The 21,250-nt window shown below is 38.2% G+C and overlaps 2 protein-coding genes across 2 annotated transcripts in view; one reads left to right on the forward strand and one right to left on the reverse strand.

The window, feature by feature from the left end:
- Nucleotides 1-7,966: 7,966 nt before the first annotated feature.
- On the reverse strand, nt 7,967-14,314 carry LOC141440257 (uncharacterized). The gene is made up of 7 exons (XM_074104721.1): nt 13,510-14,314; nt 12,233-12,326; nt 11,685-11,852; nt 11,011-11,141; nt 9,463-9,590; nt 8,651-8,738; nt 7,967-8,090 (listed from the first exon to the last, which is right to left on the reverse strand). Exons 1-7 carry the CDS (start codon nt 14,126-14,128, stop codon nt 8,029-8,031), a joined length of 1,290 nt encoding a protein of 429 aa, XP_073960822.1. The 5' UTR covers nt 14,129-14,314; the 3' UTR covers nt 7,967-8,028.
- Nucleotides 14,315-14,650: 336 nt separating this feature from the next.
- LOC141440156 (uncharacterized) overlaps nt 14,651-21,250 on the forward strand; it is a 34,163-nt gene continuing 27,563 nt past the window's right edge. Inside the window, 9 exon segments of the mRNA XM_074104619.1 lie at nt 14,651-14,686; nt 14,878-15,076; nt 15,476-15,634; nt 16,485-16,545; nt 16,854-16,943; nt 17,339-17,481; nt 17,953-18,472; nt 18,748-18,828; nt 20,982-21,087. Of these exon segments, the coding sequence (XP_073960720.1) occupies nt 14,676-14,686; nt 14,878-15,076; nt 15,476-15,634; nt 16,485-16,545; nt 16,854-16,943; nt 17,339-17,481; nt 17,953-18,472; nt 18,748-18,828; nt 20,982-21,087 (1,370 nt within the window). The 5' untranslated portion in view covers nt 14,651-14,675.

The following is a 21,250-nucleotide window of genomic DNA, read 5'->3' on the forward strand; positions in this document are numbered from 1 at the left end:
TGTCTGTGTCCGTAGCTCATAAACGGGTGGACCGATTTGAATGCGGTTTTTTTATTTGAAATCAGGTTTTCTAGCGATGGTTCAAATACAAATACAAATACAAATATCTTTATTTTGCGTAAAAATGTGGTACAAATGCTGTTTTTTTGGTCTCACACATTTCACCAGAAACTGGCATGCAAAATGAGCACAGTGAGTTCTTAGACGTGTTTCATCCAAATCTTGATTTATTGAACTTTGAAGTGGCAAAGTCGGGAGTTTCCCAACTTATTAGTTAGGTTATAGTTACCTACTACCAGCGCTTTCGGAAAGACCATCATTGTCATAAAGAATACGCCGCAAGAAACTTGGCAGTAGGTAAGTATTTTTTTTAACTAAATATATAATTACAATTAACATGAATATGAAAGTAAATTAGTCGCGAAGCTCATTAACCATGTGGTCCTATCGTATACCGGGTGTGGCCTGTAAAGGTAGGCGTCCACTTTATCCGCATCGTACGCTTCGGACGTATCGGATTTGTTGCTTTGTATAGAAATGTGCGATGCTTACGATGCGGACAGGTGGACGCACTTATATGAGTTTCTATACAAAGAATACTATGATCCGTTGCGTGCGATGCGTCCGATGCGTACGATATCGACAAGTGGACGTTTACCTTTATACGAGCAAAAAATTAAAACATAGATCGTTCTCGTCGAACTGAACAACATTAGTTCAGCAACTTTTATAAACAATATAGTCTTTGAAATTTCCTTTTTTCATACAAATTAAATAATGGTATCAATGTACGCCATCCTAGAACCCAACTGACGTCGCCTGTCACGCTACAAACATCAAGCATTTTGCTTTACATTGCTTCTTCGAATAAACTTAAAAGTGTAATAAAAATTAAAAAACGAATTATTTTTAAAAGTCGCTGAACTAATGTTGTTCAGTTTGATGAGTATGATCTATGTTTTAATTATATGCTCATATTAAAGGCCACACCCGGAATGAGGTCTGAAAAATATTTTATATATATTTTTTTAATTATATTATCAAGAATATGACGAATATCCACAAACAAGACACATTGGGTGTTAGGTGTAACTGGCTATCATCACCATCATCATCATGTCAGCCGAAAGACGTCCACTGCTGGACATAGGCCTCCCCCAAGGCTCTCCACTCGGGCCGGTATTGTGCTTTCCGCATCCACCGCGATCCCGCGATCTTAACCAGGTGGAGCGATCCATCTTGTTGGAGGCCTACCGACAGCTCGACAGGATGTTAGGTGTAACTGGCTAAGACAAATATAATTATGTCCACGCTGGCGTAATCGCAGGCACAGATTTTTATTATATAGGCTATAAATAAATAAGTATATGGGTTGTTACCTGAATTATCATGACCTTTACGGTAAAAGAAACAAACCTGTGGAAAAGTTTCCAATCGGCGCTGGTCTCTCGTTCTCAGAGGAGGCCTGTGCCCTGCAGCAGGATGTATATAGGCCATGATGATGATGAGATTTCGAGTTTACAAACTTGTGAGCTTTAGTTTATTCGCCTCATTTCTTGTGATTCACGATGACGAATTTCGTTTGAGAAGAATTCGTTTATCGCTATCCCGCGGGAACTGCGATTTTCCGGTATAAAAACTATTCTATGCCCTTCCCAGGATCTCAAACTATCTGCATACCAAATATTATCTAAATCGGTTCAGTAGTTTTCAATGTGAAGAGGTCACAGATACTTTTCGCATTTGTAATAGTAAAGACGAAGAAAGTGCCCGCGACTCCGTCCGCTCACAATTAGTTTATCGCTATCCCGTGGGAACTATGCAATTTCCCGGGATAAAAACCATTCTATGTCCTTCCCGTGGACTCAAACTATCCCTATTCCGAATTTTATCTAAATTGGTTCAGCGGTTCAGATGTGAAGATGTAGCAAACATGCAGACTTACAAACTTTCGCATTTAATATATAATAGTAGCTATGATATTCCTGGGTGTGACAGATAAACAGACAGACAGTGAAGTGAAATTACTGGCACTTGAGGCATCCCATCTTAGGCCTCTAGGTTGGTAAAGCATCTGCAATCCCCCTGGTGTTGCAGGTGTCTATGGGCGGTGGTAATCTCTTACTATCAGGAGACCCACTTGCTCGTTTTCCATCCAGTCGAACGAAAAAAAAAAGGGATTCCGAAATAGTTCCGTTATTGTAAGTCGCGGATAAGATAGAAAATTAATTTACTAACCCGATCAAAAATACACAAATAACTAAATTATGCTAATGAAGACCAGGCAACAATTAAATAACGATTAAGTGTTAATTACCAACAACTACTATTTGACTATTTCTCAAAAAGTTGTATGTTTTCAGTTGTCTCATTATAAAAATAAACTGGCCAAATGCGAGTCGCACTTGCGCACCGAGGGTTCCTTATAATTATTTTTATTATAATATGATGCAACTAAAAATTGACGGTTTTCGCAACTTTTTCCTTTATCTGTGCTATAAGACGTTGCTTCGTACCAAATTTCATGATTCTGAGTTCATGGGAAGTACCCTGTAGGTTTTGATTCCCTTGCGAGTTTCGAAAATTTGCGGCATAAACGGCTGAATCTTTTGATTGCGTTGGCTTAGAAGTTTGTTTTTTTCACAGCTCCAAGGGACAGTAGACCTGAGAATTTGATTTAAAATTTTAGCTTGATACCTCCACGCGTTCCTGAGAAAACGAGTCTTGACAGGCGGATCCTATAAGGGTTCCGTGTTTTCCTTTCGAGGTACGGAACCCTAAAAATAACATTTCCTGTCACTATTTCAACACAAAAAGTAAATAATATTGTGTTTAAATATACATATACATATTTTTTGCACTTTGGTTGCATCATATCTTTGTTGCTGACTTGTACTTTCAGAGTAGAAAGTGTACGAATCCCACCTGCCTTCCTGTATAGGGCGGCATAACAGTAATATTTTTGTGTGAGGAAGATTTTGAGGATCTATAGGTATGCATTTAATTGACATTTGTACCCTTTAGCCCCAAATATATATTTTGTTTAAATCGCGATTATTTCCTTTACCGTTAAGCTCGAAGTAAATCTCAAATCTAATTTCGCACATGAAATTTAAAAAACTCAAAGGTGCTAGCCCGGGTTAGAACCACGATTTTCTGCTTGAGAGGCCATAAATCAAATCACTAGGCCACCACGGCTTTTAAGTATAAAGAAATTTTATAACTGGGTCCATATCGGATCACATACTTATTCAAAGTCCGAATGTAATGTTTGTCAGAGTGATCGTTTGTTATAACTCTTTTTTCCTCTAATCCAATAATAATTGTTCAATAAGTATTGTTGTAAAACAAACCTAACCTAGCCTATAGTTTTCTATAGGAAGACCATTTAAAAATTTTAGATAACTGTAAGGTTTCAGTGGAAAAATAATTATGGCAAACGATGATTCGGACAAAAATTATGGTATGACTAGCGAAGAGTATGCGAACTTTGGCGCTCCCTTTATAACTTTTATAAAATATGAAGGACTTAACAATCCATGCCCAACTTTACAGTAAGCGAGTCATCACCAACATCAATCTACGAAACTGACAAAAAATCCCCGCAAACTTTGATTTTGTTAGACAGACCACCCCAATATCAGAGGTCAATGAACGCGGGGGAGGGGTCAATAACCTGCTGACGTCATTTGGGGTCTATGAAGGGAGTGATGGATAGTAGATACTATAAGATGACATTTTAAGTCAATAGATTATCAATATATTAGTGTACCTGCACTGACGTAAAGTGGGGGTGATTTTTTTTTCTCATCCAACCCTATAGTGTGGGGTACTGTTGGATTGGTCTTTTAAAACCATTAGGGCTTTGCTAAGACGATTTTTCGATTCAGTGATTTGTTTGCGAAATATTCAACTTTAAAGTGCAAATAACGGCTAAGTTTGCTTGAGAATTATTAGTACCTAGTTTAAGAGTAAATAGCAGCCTAAGGTATAAAATATACCTAAATTTTATTTTTCAAGCTTTTTAGTGTAAATAATCTAAGATACAATAGTTTAATATCAATTGCTCGTAACCTTTTACGAAAGATTGCCTTTTCCGATACAGAGACGTTCATTATTGAGGAGTCCTGGTGCTTCACCACCCGTTTTACCATATGCATTACGAGGGGCATAAATTGCTTAGTAACTGTGACAAAGTAATTAAAATACAACCCGTGAAATACTTGTTATTGAGTAGTAACTCCGATGGTCAACTGTGGTCTTCATCATCAGTTCCACATCACCAAATGATGATTTTCAAGAGCAAATGCACGAGTTACTACTAAATTATATGCAATTTACTATAGGTATCTCTACAACATTCGAAGAGATCCCTCTATTTCCTTAAGATCCAACCATCAGATCCTGATTTGGTTCTTATGGGACATAATTGAAGACATTCCAAGACGAACGCAAAAAAAAAAAAACAAATCGGTTCAAAAATGACGGTTCTGAACATAAAAAAATAAAAAAACAACCGAATCGATCCTATTTTGAAGTCGGTTAAAAAAGGAGAATGAATGAAATGAACGAGTGAATGTCAATATCCCGCTGTCATAACATTACATGTTCTTTTGTACGTGATTTCAACTCTGGTGGTACATACAGTCAACGTCATAAATAAGTGATCATTTCTGTACCTTGTCGCTTTCAGTCGTTACACAATTTCGTATGGCTTATCAAACATGGCGTTAAAGTGACAAGGTACGAAAGTGATCACATTTTTATGACGTTGACTGTACTGCCTATAGGTCGTATCGGTAAACCACAGGGGTACAGTACCCGGTGATAAAGATTGCACATCGGTCTTCGGAAAAAGACCGTCCATCAATCATCGTATTTATTAAGTGACGTTTTATAACATATAAATACTGCACCTTTATGGACTTAATTAGTTTACGTCAAATTAATGACATGTAAACTTTGAATATCTATAGAGAGCTGTTGCGTTGCAACTACTAGAAAAAGGCTAGTTCCCTTTTTTTCCTAAAGACGCCGTCGTACAATTTTAAGTTGTAGGGGGTTTCAACAACTCTTTATTATATATGTATTTTCATCTAAATGCGTCCATACTCTACTGCACCTGTACAACGACTGACAAACGTCACATAAGTAGTGTGTGGCAACGCTCTACGAAGCCGAAATTAGCCGAGTCTCTTTCCAAAGACCGATGTGCAATCTTTATGGCAGGGTACCGTACCTAATAATAAATAGATAAAACTACTCTACTGTTATTAATTTCATTAATTAAAAAGTACGCATGACACGGTCCAATCAGCATATGCGGCACATGGCGCATATGCAATTACTGTTAACCCCATGTTTGTCTGTCTGTTTGGAACGAGAGGGGACGTATCGATTTGTATTTTAAATGTATAATTGCATTACATACTGTAGGGGAGAATTTTTTGTTGATTAAAAATTTAAGTAATTGTGTTCAAAAAATGTTTGATTATAATAATGATTAAAATACATTTCCAATATCTTTTAACCCCCGACGCAAAAAGAAAGGTGTTATAAATTTGACCGCTATGTGTGTCTGTGTGGCACCGTAGCTCTTAAACGGGTGGACCGATTTGAGGTTTTTTTATTTGAACGCAGGTTTTCTAGCGATGGTCCTTAGACATGTTTTATCAAAATCGGTTCAGCCGTTGTTGAAATATTGAACTTTGAAGTGACAAAGTCGGGGTTTTCCAACTTTTTGTTGGTTACCTAGGTTACTTTTTTCAGCATAGCATACCAGAGATTGCTATTAAAAGTATTTTCTCAAAAATGTCCGTAAAAGTTGACATTATTCTTTACATATCAGAAGGTGAAGTGCATAGTTTATGGTCAGCGAAAAATTAAAAAGTTAAAAAGATTGCAGGCGCGCTAGCTCGACAATAATGAGTTCAGTCACATTTTTTTTTAAAGTTAAAAAGGCCATGGAAATGTTGGCACAAGTCGTATACAGCCAAGTCTAATGGCCGGTATCAGATATTTTGTTGGAACTCCGGACTTTTTCTATTGGGTCTGAAATAGCTTGTGGTGTTTTCGGTGGAAAAATACACCTGCAGTTTATTTTTAATGAAAAAAGGCGGGAAATCATAAGAAAAATATTGGAATAAAATTAAATTTTACAATATATTTTGAGAAAAAGTTTATTCTATTTCAGAATTATTCACCATTTTTGAGAAAAGCTTTATATTAGTCTCGGCTGGAATAGCAATTGCTGGCTTCGTATTAGTTAAACGGACTCGCAAGCTCATACTCAGCCAGCAATTGCCTACTTCCAGGCCACGACAATAATCTACTATTATCAAAACACCAACATTTAAGAGATTATTTAACATCCCAACTTCTACAAAACGTATCCTTCCTGGCTCGAATCCTACAGAATCTATCAATAAGTCATACACATCCTCAACCATACTGCACTCAACACAATTTGGCGACTCTGTCTTTCTCATTAAGGGACTGTTTCACCACCGATTGTTTTTTTTTTACTGATAAATGTGATGCCGTCTCCGTCTATTCAAACAAAACAAACAGAGACGGCATCACATTTATCCGTCAAATAAATGTAATCAATGGGGGGTGAATGCACAACCTTATTCAAAGGAACATGGCCAGATCGAAACCTATACGCACAAACATTATTATTTTAAAATTTATGACGGTGGAAGCATTCTACACTTCCACTAAACGTAGATATAGTTTAGATATATCTATATATCTAGATAGATGCTGCTCTGGAGAGACTAACAAGTCAAACCAAGGCACACGAAGAGGCTCAGACTGCAAAGTCCTATACCAAACATCTTTGAACTGAAAACGATCGTCAAAATATTCTTTTCAAAGGTAAAGCAGACCATTGGTTTCAGAACAGAAACTTATGAAGGCAATAAGTTTGCATGTAGCGACATCTAGTATGAGGTGAGCGACAACAAACTATCAGTGCCATCTAGCGCTGAGTAGGAGAACCAAAAAAGGTACAAAAGGATTTCTCCTAGCGACATCTAGTATTAGCAGGCAACATTAACTGATCCCCGTCATCTAGCGGTCAGTAGCACTATTGTAAATCGGCGATTTTGGTCATTCTCAAAAATAATGTAACAGCTGTGAAGAAAGGACACGCTTTCCATGTTGTTTCGTGGTCCATGTTTGTACTGGCCATAATTATAAACATCTCGTAAATGCCGTGGTTGCAATTAATAAGTAAATTTACCACGAGCTTAACGGTGAAGGGAAATATCGTGAGGAAACCTGCACATGCCTCTGAAGTAATTCAATGGTATGTGTGAAGTTCTCAATCCGCACTGGGCCCGCGTGGGAACTATGGCCCAAGCCCTCTCATTCTGAGAGGAGGCCTGTGCCCAGCAGTGGGACGTATATAGTCTGGGATGATGATGATGAATTAACAAATTAATATGAATATAAAAACTCTTTCTCTTGTATCTACGAGCAGCAGAGATCACACACCACCTGGTAAATTTTGTTCACGTTCTCTTCTCATTTTATAAAAGTAAGGAAACATTTGAAGCCGTGGTGGCCGAGTGGTTTGATATATGGCCTCTCAAGCAGAGGGTCGTGGGTTCAAACCCCGGCTCGCACCTCTTGTGCGGAATTACATTTGAAATTTACCACGAGCTTTACGGTGAAGGAAAACATCGTGAGGAAACCTGCACAAACCTGCGAAGCAATTCAATGGTATGTGTGAAGTTCCCAATACGCACTGGGCCCGCGTGGGAACTACTGCCCAAGCCCTCTCTTTCTGAGGGGAGGCCTGTGCCCTGCAGTGGGACGTATATAGGCTGGGATGATGATGATGATGAAGGAAACATTATAGCTGATTTTTGTGAGAATATTTTTGTTTCCTTGTAGCTAAATTGATATGATCTTCGCGTTAAGCATGAGTGAAACAATTTTACTAAGCAGTAAACACTAGAGTAAAAAACCCTGTTTTTCTTTTATTTTTATTGACAATAGTTTCGTAAGTATTCATTAAAGCTATATACTACTTGCATTCTTAATAACGCGGTTGCACACTTCACACTGGAACTGTTCGCTACCTGCAAAAAAAACATGTTCGTCAGACCATAGATTTTTTAAGTCCACAACTTAAAATTGTAAAAACAAATAATTAAAGCATGTAATTCAAAACAATATTTTGTAAGCAGTCCTCTGTGAAGTTATCATTAATATCTGGCTTGATTAAAACAGTGCTTTAACCTTTGGTCAAAATAATCTAAAAAATCCAAACGGGGAGTTTTACTACCTCAAAAAATCTTTAATGTAAATATCCGTCAAAAAAGCCGTGGTGGCCTAGTGGTTTGACCTATCGCCTCTCAAACGGCTCGCACCTCTGAGTTTTTCGAAATTCATGTGCGGAATTACATTTGAAATTTACCACGAGCTTTGCGGTGAAGGAAAACGTCGTGAGGAAACCCGCACAAAACTGCGAAGCAATTCAATGGGCCTGCGTGGGAACTATAGCTCAAGCCCTCTTGTTCTGAGAGAAGGCCCGTGCCCAGCAGTGGGACGTATATAGGCTGGGATGATGATGATGAATGTAAATATCATATACGATTTTTTTTTTAATTCGTGCCAGCTTTTGTGAAGCAGTACTTACTCTGGTGGGTGAGCACGTGTTTCCTCAGTTCTTTGATGCTAACGCATTTCTCCTGGCACATGCGGCATCTGTAGTGATAGTCCACCACCTGCAATATCCAAAACATTATTCAATAAACAGACATCGGCAATTAGGGGCAAAGTTTAGGAAGAAAACCGGCCAAGAGCGTGTCGGACCACGCTCAGTGTAGGGTTCCGTAGCTGTTACTAAAATAAACAAATAGTAATTTTCTAAGGATTTTGTATTTACCCCATACTAATATTATAAATGCGAAAGTGTGTTTGTATGTTTGTGTGTTTGTTCGTCTTTCACGCCGTAACGGAGCGGCGGATCGACGTGATTTTTGGCATAGAGATAGTTTATGGGCCCGAGAGTGACATAGGCTACTTTTTGTCCCGGAAAAATGCACAGTTCCCGAGGGAACAGCGCGATAACCGAATACCACGCGGGCGGAGCCGCGGGCAAAAGCTAGTATTTTATAAGTTAGGCTGCTATTTTCCTTGTTAATTTGATATATTTCAATATTTTCAAACTATTTAGCTTTTAAAGGGCACTTTAAAGTTGGATATTTCGCAAACGAATCACTGCATCAAAAAATCGTCTTCACACCACCGTAATAATTTTAAAAGGCCTAGATATTAGGTTACACGAGAAAAAAAAACACCTCAACTTTACGTCTATAGATGCGAGGTACCCTAAAGACACCAGCCATGCCTGTCTGTCTGTCCGAGGGACGGACAGACAGGCATGGCGAAACGAAAGGTTCCGTTTTTGCCATTTTGGCTACGGAACCCTAAATACAGTATACTTACAGTAGCCAGAGCTTTCCCAAGCACTTTCTTGTTGCGATGCACTTCGTCCGCGCTGTGGGTTTTCACATGCGCGAGCAGATTGTACACGCTAACGAATGTTCGCACGCATATGGGGCACACCACGCTCTCTGCGAATAGAACAGTTACATTCGTGAAACAAACCCGCTCATTTATTTGTTTACATCATCAGCCGGAAGACGTCCACTGCTGGACAAAGGCCTCCCCCTTAGAACGCCACAATGAACGACAACTCGCCACTTGCATCCACCGGTTTCCCGCTACTCTCACGATGTCGTCAGTCCACCTGGCGGGAGGCCTGCCAACGCTTCGTCTTCCGGTTCGTGGTCGCCACTCGAGAACTTTTCTCCCCCAACGGTTCTTCGAGCGATGTGGCCTGCCCATTGCCACTTCAATTTGCATATTTTTCCAGCTATGTCAGTGACGTTAGTTCTTTACAGAGAACTTTATTTGTTTACAGAGGCTACAAAAAATCCTAACCATCAGACTGCACCGGTCGTCCAGTACCGTTTATCGTATCATGTGTAAATATAAATATCACAGGACAATTCACACCAATTGACCTAGTCCCAAAGTAAGCTTAGCAAAGCTTGTGTTATGGGTACTAAGCAACGGATAAATATAATTATATAGATAGATACATACTTAAATACATAGTAAACACCCAAGACCCGAGAACAAACATTCGTATTTTTCATACAAATATCTGCCCCGTCAGGGGAATCGAACCCGGGACCTCAAGCTTCGTAGTCAGGTTCTCTAACCACTAGGCCATCTGGTCGTCTAAATGTGTATGAGAGAACTGTATAGAATTCTATGACTTTTTAAACTGTGCCATCAAACGGGTCAGTATTAAAATCCGAATAGACAAATCGGAACAGATGAAGTAGGGCTATAATTAAACATTAAAAGAATCGAAGTTCGTATCGTACCGTCCCGCCGACACTTATATTATCTAATACGAGTGTGAGAGAGACGGTACGATACTGCAACTACCATTGCGTCGTCGGTCGCCATCGGCACTGAAATGAAGATCGCTACCATAAACCGTAACATTTAAGGCGTATGAATTTACGATAAGTCGCACCGATTGAACGATGCAGTCTGATGGTAGGATTTATCATAGCTGAATATTGATATTTTACTTATAATAATTGTATTTTAACCTTTTCGACGACTCACAGCGCACCGCAGGTTCCACGCCAACGACCTATATATACGTCCATTACTTCAATGCAAAAGCAACCTTCGTTCAATTGTGTTAAGGTTCAATTTTAGACATTTCAATATAGAAGCCTGGCGTATGGGTGATGTCTTTTGTATTTGACGTGGCGGTGAAAAGGTTAATCTATTGAATTGTTTACTAATGTTCAATTATTAAATATTACCCTAACTATTTTAACTTTTATAGGACTTGGCCAATTAAATTCAATGACATAAATATAATAATACTGTATTATTATCTGTAAGTAAATTATTTTTATTATTTTTTTTCCTTCTGGGGTACGTAGCCCTATAAGATGAGCTTACTCTTCTTGGTAGTCTTCTTGAAACCCCGCCAGGAGCCCTGGTAGCAGGGCGCGCACACCCGGCAGACCGTCAGCTCTTGGAGATGCTGTTTCTTATCTTCTTCCTTCTTGCCAGGACCACCAGCCTCCGCACTGAAGATAAATAGTTATTCAAAGTCAAAGTCTAACCTTTATTCCATTAAGGCTAACAAGCTTAAGGATGTCAAAAAATCTACCACCCGTTCGGAAAACCTCTGTCTAGTAGAATCCGGCAAGAAACTCAACGAGGAATATATTTTTTAAGGAGATTTACAATGTTGTTTAATAGTTTACATCACAAGTATTTAAGACAACTACATTTTTTAACTTAATAGATTCGCTATTTGAAGTAAGGGATCGCCCACGGATCACCGATGCGGATAGGAATTATTTCCAAATATCCCTGTCCATGATATAATCATTAATTTTATAATACGCCTTAGATATTAGTATCACATAAACTTTCGCATCCTTACTGTATTTTTGTTTGTCGCCTAAACCGCTGAACCAATTTAAATTAAATTTGGTATGGGTATAGTTTTAGACCCTGGGAAGGATATAGAATCGTTTTTATCGCGTAAAATTGCATAGTTCCCGCGGGACAAACGAATCCTTCGCGGACAACAGCTGGTTAATAATATTAGTACAATCACAAACCTCTGGTCATCCACAAGTCTGTAGACGGCACTGACTGCTTGCTGCGGCTTGTAGACCACCATAAGCTCAGCCTTGTCCTCCTCTTTGCTTATGACGACTGTCGAGACGGTACGAGAGGGTTTCATCTTCTTTGGCAGTGCCAGGGGATAATCGAGCAGCTTTGCTTCTCTGTAAATACAAGAAATCGTACTAATATTATAAATACGAAAGTTTGTGAGTATGTTTGTTACTTCTTCACCCTGTAACGGCTGGACGGATTTGGATGAAATTTGGCAAAAAGTTATATAGTTTAAGTGGTTTTTGCTTAAATGTGGATTCAAGGACTATTTTTGTTAGTAAATAAATAAAGATATGCTTCGTTAATATATATAACTTATAGATAGTCGATAAAATTCAACATTCCAACTCTATTGAGATTTGATTTTTGCCATGAGAATTAAACTCTCTGATCATAAGGATGTGGAGTACTGTACTGACTCTTGGAGAGGCTTAAAGTCACACAACAAGCTATGGAGAGAGCTATGCTTGTAGTCAATTGTTAAACTTACCTGAATTTAGGCAGAACTGATTGGAACACTTCGGCCTTTTTATCAGTTGTACTGTGGACGGACAGCTTACTCCACACAGTTACCTCACTCTTGCCTTGAAAAAAAAACATGTTGGTTAAAAATTTTAACAAGTAATAAAAAAAATTGGTATAAGGTAAATTGACATTTACTGGCTTAATTACTACCTTACATTAAAAATGAATTCTAGTCACCTTATTTTATTTTATTTTATTCGGAAAACCAACAGCTTAAATTAACTATTACAGGTGGATTATAAAACATGTAACAATAAAGCCAATTAAAGGTTTCCACAGATAATAAACAGAGGTCATTTTTAGTATACCCTCGTAAGTCCCCTTGTACTTCACAAAGCACAAATAACTGCCGAATGTAGCTTGGTGGAGTACAAATTTTTCAATGAAATATGAACTTTAAAGTTATGTAAGTAATTTTCAAAATCACTGTACAACTATGTATGATAAAAAAAGTCAGGACTTATGAGGTTAAAGTGTCAATTACAGGCCACCCTTCAATAACTGGCCAGCACTAAAATAAATTCTAGTCACCTATAAATAGAATTAATTTTTGGTATAAAGGTGGCCAATTACTGAAAGGTAGGGCCAGTATTTGACGATTTACCCTATAAGATAATTGACATTAATTGAATAATTGACTGTGCATGCTAGGCTAGGCATCCTTTTAGACTGAGATGACTAGGGCTGTAGTTCCCACATAAGCCCAGTGCAAATTGCAAACTTCACAAACACCATGGATTTGCTTCACCATAAGTACAGGTTTCTTCAGTATTTTCCTTCACTATAAAGCTGTCAATCTTCTATATAAATAAAAATGAGTCATAAAATGTGTTGCTACGCTGGACTGATTTCGCTAATTCCTTTTTTGTTGTGTTTGTTATTATCAAGAGAAGGTTTTTATGAAAGAAAAATTACAACAGGGGTGAAGCCGCGGGCAACAGCTAGTTTCAAATATAAAATACACAAATTCTGAATAACTCAGATTTGCTAGCTTGGGCTCAAACACACAACCCTCTGCTTTAGAGGCCATAGGTCAACCCACTAGATTATTGTATTGTCACGCGATTTACATAAGTATTCCAAATTTCAAGTCAATCTGACTACTGGAAGTTCGTCAAATTTAACTTGCATGATTCGATTTCAGACAGACAGACAGACAACAAGGGACAGGTGAAACTAAATAAAACCTTGTAAAATGAGTTGGTCCTATCCTAAAAATGTACACTGCCATCAAAATCTTACCAGTCAGCTTATTTTTAACATTCCTCAGCACCACATCTCTATGGGACCTCACAGTCACTCCGACATCAGGCTTCAAAACAGTATCATGATTCTTAAAACTATTTAAACAAATATTGTTCCAGTTTTTCACCTTCTTCAAGTCATTTTCATCATTAATAATAGCTTTGACAGGCAGGCACAGTGGATCTTCGAAATTTGGTATTTTCACACCCATATCTCTTCTGAATTTTATTTCTTCCTTCTTTGACATGTTTGTTGGTTTATATTTTTTAATTTCCGGGGTCGGAGCGGGTCGCGGTGTCATGGTTTGTTTTTTTTTATAAGGCCGGCGAGGCCCAGGTTCGTAGTCCTCATCTGACTGATTAGGGTTATAATCTGAGTCTTCCTCTTCCCTTTTCTTTTTTCTTTTGTTGGGCGGCCGACCGACAGGAGTCCGCTCGACCAGAAGGGACGAAGTATCTATCTCAGGTGCTGTTAAATTATCCTCAAGTTTGGGTGCAACCGGAAAGTTAGGCAGGGCGACTGCGGCCGACGCTGCTGCATCGACCGTTTGTACGCATTGCTGGACCACATCCTCATCCTCGTCCAAGTATTCTATTTCAAAATCTTCGTCTGCCATATTTTATTGCTATGCTTTTCAATGGAAACGTAGTAAATTAACGCTGCTTCGTATGTAGATTAACTTTTAGTCACAAACTATCTATACAGATAACTGAGAGAACTAACGTCAGTTTTAGTTTAGGTTATTTTTTTATTATTTGTTTGTAGGTAGGTACAGATAAACCAAAGAAAAGATATGACATGACATGACATCAATCAATCCAACCAAAATTTATCTTCAAGCTTTAGTTTAAGCCGCTGAAGCGCTAACAAAATAAAGCGAAATACAAGTACAAATAAATTACGAGTAGAAAAAAAAACAGCAGTCTCTGTTCTCTATTGGCAAATCAATTTAAATTAATTTCATTATTTTATTTTAAAATGTGGCGCTGTCAATTTTATATGGTGCTCTTAGATAATTTAAGATGGTGCTGCGTGCTATAAACCTTATCTTAAATAGTTTAGTTATCTGAACCATAGACAAACAGAGCCATAGACAATTTTCGATAACATTACTTTCTTCTTTTCTTTCTTTATCTTATCTGTGTCAAAAATATTTTGTCAACATGTCGGACAAGTTAGTGTTTCGCATAATTATTTATATTTTAAGCGTTTACTGCTAAGAAAAGAGCATAAATGTTATCTTAAAAACAAGCACAAGTCATGTTTAACCATATAAAATAGAAGTTTCACTACAAACCGTGTTGTTTAATAGAAAATCTGTGTTAGTGTAACCACGCGTGCCTCAACCATGGTATTTATTTCCAGTGAGGATTTGCTCGCCGACGATTTAGGAGACCACAGTCTCGCAGATTATAACCTTGGCAATGACGAAGAAGAGGAACTGCTGGCTGACGACTTTGAAAGTGGCCCCCAAAACGTGCCAATTTCAATTGATCCCAGCTACAATGATGGAAGCGACATGAGTTCTTCAGACTACTCTGGTCATGTTTTACCATACAGCCAAGTAAGTTAACAATACTAAAATTACTGGTGATTTACAGTATTTCACAATTCGTGCCAATCAATGCTGTCTTGAAATTTCTATAAGTAAGTGACCTACTTGTTTTAACCTGTGGTCTCATATTGTGTATTGTATATGACATGGCAGTCCAAACTACTGGAACTAAAATTATCAACAGGACTTCCATTTATCATATAAGTGGGCACTAGGAATCAGTTTTTGGAAAATAAATATGGGTTGAAAAGTCCTATGAAATGACTGTGAAAGCTAAGAGTCAAATTTTATGTAAATACAAGCTATGGGTTTTTTTTTTTAATATAACCCCTAAATGAGTGAATTTTCATATCTGCATGAAATTGTTGGGAAAAAGCTTGCAATAACATCAATGACAATCCCTTCCAGGACCCATTGCCCTACCAGCAGCCAGTGGAAGAGTGTGTAGTACCCAACATTACGGTGGAGGTGCCAAACACACCAGTGCGTCCGCCAGAACGCTCCACATATGCCCCGTATGAGCCTCCTGTGTATGAGCCAGAGTTGGCCGTTGTGCCTCCTGCTATTGTAAGTTACAGAACAATTATACAGTCAAAACCAAAATATCCTTGTGAGTCTTTGCGGCTTGCATACTTTATAAAGAACAAATTAACTTTAAAAATAATGGTCTATGACAGTCTTTCTCAAATTGGGTGATAACACCCTCTTGTGGGCGCTGGAGGCCTAGAGGGGCGGTAAGGGGCCCAGAAAAAGTTAATATGTTATTGAGGTTTATAAGGTGAAAAAAAAAACTGATTTTCAAATTGGGCATTAGACAAAATAAGTTTAGGAACCTTTGGTCTATAATGTACAGTCAGCAACAAAAAAATACATTTGTTTGAAGTTCCAAAAATATGCATAAAGGACTCTATTGCCTGAAAATTAAGGTTGTGTATACATATTTTTTGCACTTTGGCTGTATCATATCTTTGTTGATGACTGTACTTTATAAAGCACAAATTGTTCACTGAATAAAGGATTTTAAGAATAAGAATGTTGACATAATATCCAAAATAACAAAATCTGTTAAATAAAGTCACTTCAAAGTTCAATATCTCAAAATTGGCTGAACCGATTTTGATGAAACATGTCTAAGAAACCCTGCTTTCAAGTATAAAAAAAAGTCGAATTCAAATCGGTCCACCCATCAAGAGCTACGGTACCACAGACAGACAGACAGACACACATAGCGGTCAAACTTTTAACACCCCTCTTTTTTCGTCAGGGTTAAAAAAAGTTAGGACTCGGGAGGATATGCTGCAATGGATCCTCTTAGAGAAAAGGAAAAGCTCCATTCCCTGTTTTAATCTATTAAAAACATCGCTGTTTTAAGCATCTCAAATGAATAAAATGCCAAACATGTCAAATTATTTTTCAGCCTGCAGCACCTATTGAATCTCCACAAATAGTGCCTTCTGAGTTGAGCGCTGCTGTTCCAAGTAAGCAGTTTTTATATTACTTAAACAATAAACAAAATGTGACACAAATATCAAAGTTTCCAGAAGCCCTCATTCTGGCTCATTTATTCTTTCTGATTTATTATTTCTAATTTATTCTATGTATTCTAGTTATGGTAGGGTAAATCGTCAATTACTGGCCATCTTATACTAATATATGTGACTAGAACAAATTTTTAGTGTAAGGTGGCCAGTAGTTGATGATTGCTCTATGTTTAATAATAATAATAAGTTTATTTTAATTGCTTGAAATTATAACTTGTATAAAGCATGCATGGATGTGTTTGTAGATGGCGAAGGCCGGCCGCGTTTCCTTTCGGAGCGCCCCGCCGGCGCGCCGCAGCGCACTCCGCAACTCCGCGACATACCAGACTCTCTAGGTAACTTACTTACATGCTTTCCTAACTTGAACCAGCTCTTGCCAGCCTTTGATCCCGAAATTGAGAAAAAAACTGTCAAGTGTGAGTCGAACATGCAGGGTTCCGTACCTAAACGTTCAAACAATATAGGGTCAGGCACGTTGTCCCTAGCAACTGCCGGCTGTCACCTTGGCCGCCTAACAACGCTTAGCAACCAAAAAACACGTTTCTTCTATGACAACCCCCTATAATTTTCAATTTTATTTTTAGTATATCTTGTCATAGTGGCTACAGTAATACATAATCTGTGAAAATTTCGAGTGTCTAGCTATTACGGCTCAAGAGACCCGTTTTTGTTTTTACCCTTTGGGTATGGAACCCTAAGAACGAATGTTTTGAGTGTCGTGTTGTTCTAGATAAGGTGTTCGTCCCGCGCGGCGGGTTCGGCGGTCGCGGCCGCACGTCGTGGCGCAGCCCGCAGTTCGCGGCGCGCTTCCCCCACCCCCACCCCCACCCCCACACCCACAACCACCCCTACCGGCGACACAATGTGCAGAGGGTATGTAGCACAGATGATAATTAAACATACGTGACTCGTGATGAGACAAAATAAAAGAGTCTTTCGAGATGGTTTTTAAAATTGAAAAATCACTTTACTGAGACTGCATTAAAACGTAAACTTGTTTATCGAAAGCTAAAAATAGTATTGACATAAAATCCAGGATATATTAGAATAAATATATTAATAACTTTATACAAAGTAAACGAGTTCAAATCAAAGAGATCACCAGCAATAAATATGCTGTAACATTACAGTAGAATGCTTTTAAAAGATTTTTTCTAATTGGTTTCATACAGAAAAACATTGTCACATCACTAGTCTGTCAAAGACATCAAATGCTACCTAAATGCCACGAGTCACTGATGTTTGATCCTGATACATATGTCCTTATTGAAATTTAAAGAAAGAAAGAAATACATTTACACTTCTTGTAGTTGTACTAATTTTAACCTTATACATTGATTCCAGGGTAACTTCCTCCAGCGCGCATCTTTCCCGCCGCCGGCGCCCCGGCAGGCCGTCCGTCCGGCGCCCCGCCCGGACCGCCCCGAACCCATGCTGGTAGCCCCGGAAATATCCCCCGAACGACCCATGCTCCAAGAACCCTTCCGTCCCATAGACAACCGACCGCCTTTCAACTTCCAACGCTTCCCTTATCGGCCCATGGAAGAACCTAGACCGAACTTCCGACCTAACTTCGAACCGAGATTCTTCCGTCCCTTCAACCCCCGCCCCTTCCCCCCTAGAGAAATCGCCCCCAACCATATGCCACAAATACCTCAAATTACCATCAGACAAGCGTTACCAGGGCCAGGGTTGCCATTGCCCCCAAATGTGCCCAAGATTGAGGAGTTTGGTCCGAAGCCAAGGGAGCCCGAAGTGAGGATGTTACCAGTACAGCTGCCTGCTACTTTGCCTGGGGGATTGACGGGCAAGAAGGTGCTAATTAATCCCCATTTCAAGGGGAATTTCCAGCCACCTGCTGAGGGTAAGTTTGTATTTTTTTCTGTTATTATTTTCCTACATATTAAGTAACTTTCTTAGTGCAATAATCATAACTTCATATAATACATTTTTAAGTATTAATTCATGAGTGCTTCTAATAGTCTAAATTACATTCATGACTTACGTCTTGCACTTAATTATCGTCCAAGCCAGAAATTACGTTAGTTAATCACATAAATTTCTATAAATGGCACAGTTTAACTTGAACTTTGTTTATTATACATTTGACATTAAAAATTACGCATTGCGTACACGCAGGGCTGCCCTGTCTGCCCGCGTACATTCCGACGCGCATCCAAAAGTCTCCGCCGATCAGTCCCACGCTGGAAAACAAATTCGGTAACGCACCGCCACTTACTGGGGGGGGGGGGGGGATAGTTCACAGCCGTATGTGGCCACGAAATTAGCAAATGGGATAGGAACACCCTTTGGCATGCTGAGTTAAACTTCTCCTTGTTTACTAGCTGTTGGAGTAAAAAAACAAATTTTTTAGTTGACACAATCACTGTCATCAATAATGATGTTTCCATAAAAATTGCTGAGGAATCAAACCCTTTATGTACTTCCAGTAGTCCTGGAGGCTTGAAATTTGTTATGAGGGTAGATCTTATAGCACAGCCAATAAGAAAAGTCAGAAAGTATCTGTTCATTTGGCAACCTGATTCATTTCGCAACTTTCATTTCGCAAACTCTAAAACTAAATATTTCAGGATTTATTTCAGGGTCATTGTGTAGGTTAGGTTAGGTTGGTTTTATAAAACTCCTGAAATATTGTTTAAGAAATATTAAATATTAAACAGTTGCGAAATGAATCAGGTTGCCAAACGTTAGTTGCAAAAGATTAGTGAACCGTAATTTTGCACAGGAGCAGGGCTCTGCTAGAACTTGATATTTTTACAAGCTTTTATTTAACTTGCCCTGTTTGTTTATTTATTTGGGTCAAATCTAAATATCAAAGCTAAATTTGACCCACTTCCAGAGGTCCAATTGACTTGAAATTTGACATACTTATGTAAATTTGGTTAAGTACAATACAATAATCTGGTACTGACATCTTAGTGGTCCTGCCAAAATCATCTCCTAGTACCGACTTGAAATTTGGTACAGACATGCAATTTAAATGACAATACAAGTACAGTCAACATAAAGTCAGCAAAAAAAGCTTTTATAAAATATTTTTTTTACCAAAAACTTATTTACATTACAAACCTACAAATGAGTACTCCATGGTTATACTGAAATACGAAATTCGTATCATAACATCCCTCTTTCTCTTCTATTAAATACTATTAGCATGAGCGCGACGGCACGATATGAAGTTTGGATTTTTGGCTTCGTAGTATAAGCCCGGATCGGCAGGATCGATTACCGTGCTTTGCCTGCGACGATGCGTTTAGTAACTCATAGAAAAATAAACTTATTTTAACTGATATCCCATTTGCCAATTTTTGGGACGACATACACGGCATTTAAAATATAAGTATTTGCTTTCGGTAGCGCTGTGTAGTATAGTATCACGCTTTTCTCGTATTTTTGCATAATCATTTGTACTTATAGATTTTTTTTCACTCGTAAACTGATGTAGTTAGAATTGTATTTTGATTGTTTGTGATTTTGTACTAAAATATAAAAGCAATATTCTATCTGTATTGCAAGCATGTCTATTGTGTGTCAATGTCAAGTAAACTAAAGATATGATTAATTTTTTGTCCAGTGAGCTGTTAAAGGCAGTTCTTTGCAGTTTTGAGATGTTTTGCATGTTTCTGTGTTTTTGTAACAATCACTTTTTTAACATGCAATTCTTATGGTAACAGTTTCATACAATGTGTCTGTACCCTATGGATAAATATGAATAGAAAGTGTTGATATATATTTCTACCTATGTAGGTACAATCGAGTTTGTAAACTTCTGATCAAAAATATCTGAACACGCTTCTACGCCGTTAACAATAGTCGTGTTCAAATATTTTTTAACCTAATATTTGCTCAGAACTTGACTGTACAAAGCATTATACCAAACGCCACAGTATTAACGAAGGAATGACTGATCTGTGATTTATTATTTTGGTACAGTAATTTTATTTTGAACGAAGAATGTGTTGCAACATGAATCAATTAATACTAACTGTTGCCAGCGACTCTGTCTGCATAGGAATCGTTTATTGCCATCCTACGGGAACTGCAATTTTCCTGGATAAAAACTATCCTTTGTCGTTCCCCAGGACTCAAACTATCTGTATACCGTATTTCATCTAAATTTGTTTAGCGGTTTAGACGTGAATAGGTAACAAACAAATTTAACAGACTTACAAACTCGCATTTATAATATTAAAGGAATATATATAATATTTATTTTTATACATATTTGTCTGATCAAATAATTTACTATACTACTCGGGATTTCGGTCATTATCCAGAGAGACGCACATTGTATGATGGTTGGTACCTTTTTATAGACGTTCTAAACTGAGCCCTTGGTTTGGTTGTCGCAGGCCCCATCAAGGACATAGACGACGCGGCGGAGCGGTTCATCGCCGAACAGAGGAGCGCCCTCGCCCGCGCCGCCGGCAGAAAGTTCCCGAGGCGATCGCCCCAAAGGTCATTATTGTTAACCTTTTAAAATATTGTTTTTTTTTAAGTGTCCCACTGCTGGGCAAAGAATAGAATAGAATAAATTTATTTGGTGTTAAAGTCAAAAAAAGTCAAAATATCTTTAGTCAATTTAGGCTGTAACAAGCACTTATGAATGTCAATAAAAATC

Source organism: Choristoneura fumiferana, chromosome 22, assembly GCF_025370935.1.
Source record: "Choristoneura fumiferana chromosome 22, NRCan_CFum_1, whole genome shotgun sequence".
NCBI classification, from domain to species: domain Eukaryota; kingdom Metazoa; phylum Arthropoda; class Insecta; order Lepidoptera; family Tortricidae; genus Choristoneura; species Choristoneura fumiferana.